This window comes from Rhea pennata, chromosome 3, assembly GCF_028389875.1.
Source record: "Rhea pennata isolate bPtePen1 chromosome 3, bPtePen1.pri, whole genome shotgun sequence".
NCBI lineage: Eukaryota > Metazoa > Chordata > Aves > Rheiformes > Rheidae > Rhea > Rhea pennata.
This window is the reverse complement of record NC_084665.1, coordinates 46,550,610-46,558,542: the sequence shown is the minus strand read 5'-3', so window position 1 is coordinate 46,558,542 and position 7,933 is coordinate 46,550,610. Positions and strand designations below refer to the sequence as shown.

At 43.2% G+C, this 7,933-nt stretch overlaps 1 protein-coding gene across 1 annotated transcript; it reads left to right on the top strand.

Moving 5' to 3' along the window:
• The first annotated feature begins 17 nt into the window (after positions 1–17).
• On the top strand, positions 18–7,515 carry DYNLT2 (dynein light chain Tctex-type 2). Its single transcript, XM_062572211.1, has 4 exons — positions 18–233; positions 2,935–3,141; positions 3,939–4,097; positions 6,481–7,515. The coding sequence occupies exons 1-4, from the start codon at positions 153–155 to the stop codon at positions 6,589–6,591; spliced, it is 558 nt and encodes a 185-aa protein (XP_062428195.1). The 5' UTR covers positions 18–152; the 3' UTR covers positions 6,592–7,515.
• The last annotated feature ends 418 nt before the right edge of the window (positions 7,516–7,933 follow it).

The window sequence follows — 7,933 nt, the reverse complement described above, 5'->3', positions numbered from 1 at the left end:
CAGGGCGGCGCACGCGCGGCGCCGCGGCTGGCTCGCGCGGGAAGGGCGCCGCCCTCGCGCGGGCTGGTTGCAGGCCGTGGGGCGCGAAGGCGGCGGCGTCCTGGTGCCACCTGCCCGCCCCTGCCGGGGAGCGGCGCGGCTGGCCGGGTGCCATGGAGAAGCACTCCAAGCCGGCGAAACTTGCCGCCCCGGCGGGAGGAAAGCGGCGCCAGCACCCGCACGATAAAGACAGCGTGAGCGGCCGGGGTTGCGCAGGCGGCTGCCAGGGTGGAGCGGGAGAAGCAGGTCCCCGGGGGGCGCCCCGCCCCGCCAGCCCGGGGGTTGCCTGCGGCGCCACACCGCGCCGCTCGCGCGCGGGCGGGGGCGGATGGGGGCGGCGCGCGGCGGTAACGGCCGCAACCGCCGCAGGGCAGCGCGCGGCGCCTCTGAGGCGAGAACGTGGCGGGGGCCCGTTGCGCTTTGGGAATGGAGGAGCCTTGGGTGCTTGCTGCCCTGAGGCAAGGGAGATTTGGGAAGGAGGGTCCAGCGTTTGGGAGGGGCACGGGGCTGGGTGTGCAGCTAAAAGGTCCGTCCGTGAGTGTGATCCTGAGACAACTTAAACCAGATCTAACTCTTTTCTAGATGCCTTCCCCTCTTTGTGGCTTTATAAATCCTTCTCTCTCTCTCTCTCTCTCTCTCTCTCTCTCCCCCCCCTCCCTCCCTCCCTCCCTCCATCTCTCTCTCTCTCCATCTCTTTCTCTCTGGTTTGGTTTCCTCTACCCCTTTCTACCTGGCCTGAGGTAACACATCCACCTAGCAGCTGGTATGTATGTCATCTTAAGTCTCCTCAAGTAAAAAAAAGGAAAAAAAAAAAAAAAAAAAACGCACACACACACACACACACACAGACACACACAAGGATGGTCCTCCCTCTACAGTGCAGTCTTTCCAACCTGAAGTGCTATGTTTTTATCCCTTTTAAGTTAGAGAGAGACGTATTCTTCTTTGGAGGAAACATTCAAGACATGATTTTGTAACTTAAAGCAACTATTTATTAATGTACCTGTTTTAACAATCAACAGGTACATTAATAAACAGTGCTTCTTTCAAATATCAAAAGCTCAAAAGCTTTTCTTCCACCAGCATACTTACTTTCATGTCCAAGGTTAGGCCAATTCAGTAGGGTTTGCTGAAAGGCAAAATACTTGGTTGTTCTGTCTTACGTAAGAACCTTACTGGCAAATACTGTCTTTTCACACAGCTTTCTGGATGAGACCTGACTGTTAGAGCATATTGTATTTCTGAATATAAAATGTCAAACTGTTACACCCAGTCTCACTGGGTAAAATGTTGTGAAAACTTATCTCACTGCTAATAACAGTGCAACTTGAAAGTAACAGCTCTGTTTGTAGTCTTGTGCTATTGAAAGAAATTTTCTGCCCGTAGTAATTGCGCGCTCTGAAGATGTTCTGACTGTTTTCTTTAGCCATGATTGCAAAGAGTTGCTATTTAGACTGTTTTCACCTTCACTGAAATGAACTGGCATGCTCATCTGAGCAGCTCAGATGGCAGAGTTGAGGTCCTCTGTTAGAAGATTTGTGATGAGCAGGTAAGGGGTATAACCTTTATGTGACTGAGCTTCAGTCAGAAGGTAACGAGCATTCATAGCCTAGGTGCATGTGTGTTTGCTCGTTGCGTTTTTAACATACTGTAACTACTATTCAGAAGCTGCATTGCTGGCATGGTATTAAAAAAATACCTGCAGCTGATTTCCTTTAGAGCTGCTAACATCACTGGTTTGTAACAGAATTACCTAAGAGTGAGAAACCAAGAGAAAAGCGGGGTCGCATCCTTAGTGTAGACAGGGCTAATGAGCAAATGATTGCTTACAGAAGTAGCTGCATTGCTTCTGTTACTTCTATGCTTCTGAGACTGAAAGATTTGTGAGCCCCTAAATGATGCATATTCTAAAGTAACTCTCATTAGATCTTTACACTTTCCGTATGTGCATGATTTTTTTTTTCATTTACCCTCTAGTGTCAGCCTCTACTATGCTGTTTGATTGCATTTGTGTTCTCTTCTGGGAAGTAGCTGATTATTTTATATGACCTAAATTCTCTTTTATAGTTGGAAAGCAGAACAAGGGACTGAAGAATCATGAAATTTAAACAGTTAGGAAGCAGCTGATATGGAAGGCTGCTGTCTGTAGTATATGTCACAATCTTACTGTTTCCTGGTGCTTTTCTGTCTCTTCTTTGCTTTGCTCTCTTTTTATAGTTCTGTTTCAAGCCAGGCATGGAGGACAACAGATTATATATTCTGTGTGTGTCATCAGATTTCCTGCTTGCATTCATGTTATAGGGCCAAGTTCTACTGTGTATATCAAAAGGAATGATATTACATAGGCTGGATGCAGAGCACAGCTGGGTCTTCAGAGTTTTGGTTTTTATGTTCCAAGCTAAATTGTAAAGACTGGAAAGAGGAACGTATTTACTCCTGTTTGAAAATAAACAAATTGAAAGTAATACATAACACATGAAATTTGTGTATTAGCTTCACAAAGAATGAGAACAAGTAAAATTACCTAGTAAATGAACTGGAAACAGTTAACAGTCTCAGACACATATCATAGTTATACAATCTTTTGCTTATCAAATAGACAGGATTCAGAGTGCTGATGTGTAGCACTTGCTCAGCTGAATTTAATGGCAAATTTCAGTGGAGAAGAAATTAAAATTGAGCAGAAGTTAATCACTGTTCTCATTTTCTGTGAGAGCTGTAGTCCCAAAAAAGCCAGAAGAAGAGACCTTGGTTTTCTAGGTTTTCAACTTTTTTTTTTGTAAGATACTCCTAAACTAGGTATTTTCTTCATTATAGAGCATAAAGTATTATTTACAAACTGTTAAGTGCTAAAGTATTGACATGTGATGCTGACTTTTTTATTGTTTTGCACAGATGAAAGAAAAAAGGAAACAATCAAATACTGAAGCTTTAGGTATAGCTCCAGTGGAAGAAGACTCTTTTACAGATATAACTAGAACTGAACTATTGACTTTGAAAGCGAACAGGACAAAGATAAGATACGCCAATACATACAGACTGGAGCCATATAATAAATTTCGAGATTATGTAGTAAGAAACAAAGCTCAAGAGATACTAACGGTATGGTATGATTTTAACAGACTTACTGCTTAATTTAACTGCAGAAATAATTTCAGTCTTTCAAGGGCTATATGATAGCATTTGGTGCTTAAATTTAAATGAGCATAAATCTTTGCAGGCTTGGATTTTTAGTACACAAATGCTGTTCAAATCGGCTCTGTTCTACAAGGTACAGAAGGCCCTGGGCAAGGTAGCCAGTAAGCACATGCTGTTAAGATGGGCCTGATGCTTCTTAAACTTATTCCCATTTCTAAATTAAAATAAGCTACAGTACAATCCAGAGTATTCCGATCTATCCTGCTATCCAAAGATGCTGATCTTGAATTTGTGTAATTTCACTCCTTCAGTTGCTTCTGTTAATATCACAGGACAGGCATGAAATACTCTTGGTGTCCTAGACATGCAAAAGTCCAGCAGAAATGAATGACAGTAATATGTTGAAGTAATATGTAGTTGTTACGGTGATACCTTGAAAAGTTATGGTCACTTCTTGCAATTCTGCAGTCTGGAAGACATGCTTTGGATATATGGAACAGGTGTTTGTAGCACTGGTTTCCAATGAACTGAGCCCAAGTGAAGGAGAATAATACACCCCTGTTTGTTGAATGGAGACTGGCTGGAAAAAAGATAAAACCTTTCAGAGTAAAAATAGTACAACCTTTGCTGTTTGAGAGTCACATTTATATTCTGTGTGCCTTTCTATTAATTAGTTCTTTATAAAGAAAATCACTGTAGAAGGTTTCTTGCAAAGGCCACCAGGGTGAAAATTAAGATTTTTTCAAATTTATGTTTTATAGAACAAACTTCAAGAAACTAAATACGATGCAGTTTCTAGTCCCTCTTTGTGTGCTTCAATCTCCGAAGAAATACTAGCGGCTATTAAGGAATTGGGCTATGACCGTTACAAGTACGTCGTATCAGTACTAATTGTGGAAAAGGCAGGTCAGGCAATAAATGTGAGCAAACAAATTATTCATAATACTTTCTGCAAACTGAAAACAGTTTTTTTGAACTGTGTCTTCTCTTAGGTGTGCATCCACATTCAGCAGTTAATTAGTTGAAAGTGGATCTTGGAGCCTTTAGGTTGCTTATAGGGAGAAGTCTGCTAAGGGGCTGCTGTTTGTCTGCCTAGCATTGTGAAGGTTGTGGGTTTTGAGTTAAGCAGCCCTGCTGCTCTTTCAGGACATCCAGTTGTTTCAGCTGAGTACTCTGCCAGTACAATTGCATGACTGTGCAGCGAATTTTTTTTCTTCCATTGGACTTTGATCTCCAGTCAGTTCAGCACATGACAGTGCGAAATGATACAGGAGTGATATGGGAGGGAGTGAATGGCAAGAAGAGGGGTGGAAACTGTTTCAGCTGTAGCTGCCACCAAGTAAATGTTTTTGCAACTACAATCTAACCTAAGTAATCTGAATATGGGACATCCAAAACAAGTGACTTTCCTGCACTGTGTCTAAATTTACATGTGTAGAAAGCTCCCTTAGGCACTCAACATACTCTTTGGTATCTTGCTGAGCATTAGAAAACAATTCTAGTTAGGGGTGTTAGTTTGTCATCAGCTCTTCAAACCTCATGTCCTACTAAGGTGGAACTGCACTTTCTTGTTAATGTGACCAATGTGTTGGAAAGCAGGAAACCTTCAGGTTCAATGGCAGTAGTTTCCATTGTGGTTTTAGCAGCTTTAGTGATAGAGGGTGTTAATGGTAGTCAGTTACTTTCAGATCACTCATTTTAAGGTGAAGCCCAATAAAATAAAAGTGTTTACCAAATACAAATACTATATGGAAATATTTATGAAGACACCTGAAAAGAAATGAAGTAACTATCTTACTGCTAAGCAGGATGGAATTTTAATTTGTCCTTTCTCACACCATTCTCTGCCCAGCTTGTTCTTTTAGTGCTAGCGTGTCTTGGGGATCAGCAGGTGAGCTCACTTGCCCAGAAAGTAAATATGGACTTTTAATGAGCGTTTCTAACCCTAACCAAACCATAGATAAACTGCCACTCCTTAAAAAGTAAAACACCCTTCTGTGAAATACATAGGATTAATATTGTTACCTTTTACTCAAGTAGAAGATAAATAGATTAAGTAGAAGATAAATATTGATTTGGTATGGACTGATCCCCTGAACTTATACTTGAAATTGCAGTTTAAATGGATGCTGGCTTTGATAATGAAACCAGTCTCTCAGAATCACAGAGTCGTTAAGGTTGGAAGGGACTTCTGGAGATCATCTAGTCCAACCCCCTGCTCAGCAGGGTCACCTAGAGCATGTTAGACAGGGTTGCAACCAGGCAGGCTTTGAAGATCTCCAGAGAAGGAGACTCCACAACCTCTCTGGGCAACCTATTCCAGTGCTCCGTCACTCTCACAGTGAAGAAATTCCCCCTCACGGTCAGGCAGAACTTCCTGTGGTTCAGTTTCTGCCCATTGCCTCTTGTCCTGTCACATGGGACAACTGAAAAGAGTTTGTCCCCATCCCCTTGGCACCCTCCCTTCAGGTACTTACAGACATTGATAAGATCCCCCCTAAGTCTTCTCTTCCCCAGGCTAAACAGGCCCAGCTCTCGCAGCCGTTCCTCATAGGGCAGGTGCTCCAGCCCTCTGATCATCTTTGTAGCCCTACGCTGGACTCTCTCCAGTAGCTCCATATCTCTCTTGTAGTGGGGAGCCCAGAACTGGATGCAGTACTTGAGATGAGGCCTCTGCAGGGCTGAGTAGAGGGGCAGGATCACCTCCCTCGACCTGCTGGCAACAGTCTTCCTAATGCACCCCAGGATACCAGTGGCTTTCTTGGCCACAAGGGCACATTGCTGGCTCATGGTCAACTTGTCATCCATCAGCACTGCCAGGTCCTTCTCTGCAGACCTGCTTTCCAGCAGGTCAGCCCCCCTCTCAGTGGTCAGTTACACTTTAGCTTGGAAAATAATTTACCAAAACAACTGAAAGGCTAGTAAATGGTTACAAATAGACTGCAGTAAGCTGCTGGAGGTGGAGGAGTGGGTATATGACTGGATGGATTTGTTGTCAAAAATGAAGCCTAGTCAAATTAATTTGACAGGTACTGTAGGTTAAAGTGCTAACAAGTGAACATGAGAATTGAGGTTTTGGTGCAGCGATTTTTGGATCCAAAAAGGAGTGGAAGAGAGGCTTTACTGTGAAGCAAAAATATGCTTTAACATCAAATACCACTTGTTCATTTTCACTGTGATTTTTCACTTGTTTTTGTTACTTGTAACTCATCTAATGCATCTGTATAATGTTACACATTCTCTTTAAATTTTTAATTTGTGCTATATAGATGTACAAATAGCTTGTTCTTTTCTTTCCTTTAGGTTGCCAGCAGATGGGTCTGGGATGTTCAGAGAGACACTTGGGTTTCAGCTAAGTGTGAAACTGAAACCTTTATTGCGCTGGCTCTGGTAATGGCTTGTTATTATGAGTAATACTCTAAAAGCCACCTGTGTTTGAGCATTACAGTACTTGGTATATTTGAAAATCTTCAAAACATTATTACTTTAGCACTGAATTTTTAGCCTAACACTGTTGGTACATTGAAGTTGACATATTTCTGCTATTTTTACCTATTCTCTTTGAAAAAAAAACTTGTGAAATATCTATGTTTGAGTACATATGGGCTTCATCTGTCATAACTCTCTGTTTTAGAAGTTAAAGCAAGTGTTGTAAAGATAAACCTTGCAAAATATTCAATATTACTTTCTAGTGCATGCCTAGATTTGCTAGGAAATGTATTTACAATAAACTGAGAGTATCAGTTTTGTTTGAAAGTTTGTGCTTCATTAGCTTTGTAGGAGAAAGCAGTGCTTGGTTTGTTTTTATTCTTGTAATGATGATAGAATGCCACAGCTTGAGTTTGTATAGAAACATAGTAAAATGGGAAGCCAACTTTACCAGCTATATTTACCATTTTTAAAATCTGTATAGAATATTATATAGAGTATTTTCTCCTCAACTGTTGTTTCTTAATAGCTAATCACACTTAGGGTTTTTGCACACACATCAGTTTGTCTTGAACATAATGGGAGTTTAATCATTAGCTTTCTTGGGCCTTAAACTTGCACTAAGCATCAACTCTGTGTTCGGGTTGGTGGCAGAAATACTGATTTGAGTGAATTTGATCCATTCACTAGACTGGCTTCTAATGGCAAAGGCGGGGAGACGGAAATGTGCTCAGTAACAAGACAGTTGCAAATGGGTGCATACCCAGCAAGGACAGCAGTGATTATATTTTGAAAAGTCACTGTGACGTATCTGTGCGGTACTTTTGGTTTTAGAACTGGAAACTGAGCATTGATACCTCTTTAACAATGTAATTGAAGGAGTTGAAAATAAATACATGTAAGAATACAGACAGTGTCCCGATTATTTTTAAATGTGTGGGGTCAGGCTGCCTTTAAAATTATTTTATGCAGTCTAAAGGCGTGAGATTCCCAACGGAAACCATCTGAAAGCTGTAGAAAGGCATGTTGGAGCACCCGTGCGATTCCGGTGGATCCCTTAGGATGCTGTTTTGTGCGCGCGCGGCGCGCCCGTGCCGTGCTTGTGTTGCACGGCTGGGAGGGGCTGCGCGGAGCCTTTGTGCCGGCTGCACGGGCTGGGGCTGGGGCTGGGCCTGGCGCCGGGGGTGGGTGGGGGTCGTTCCTGCGAGGCGCGGCCGCGCTGCCGTTACGCAGCCGCGCCGGCAGGAGCAGCCGCGGGCGCGGCCGGGGGGCGGCGGCGCTGGGGGCCGGCTGACGCGTGGCGCTGCGCAGCGCTGCGCGCCGCCGC

Excerpts from the sequence above, each read along its gene's own strand:
- DYNLT2 (XM_062572211.1), top strand. The coding sequence starts at position 153 with ATGGAGAAGCACTCCAAGCCGGCGAAACTTGCCGCCCCGGCGGGAGGA. Across the intron at positions 234-2,934 it reads ACCCGCACGATAAAGACAGC|ATGAAAGAAAAAAGGAAACA; the intron begins GTGAGCGGCCGG and ends TGTTTTGCACAG. Across the intron at positions 4,098-6,480 it reads AGGCAGGTCAGGCAATAAAT|GTTGCCAGCAGATGGGTCTG; the intron begins GTGAGCAAACAA and ends TCTTTCCTTTAG.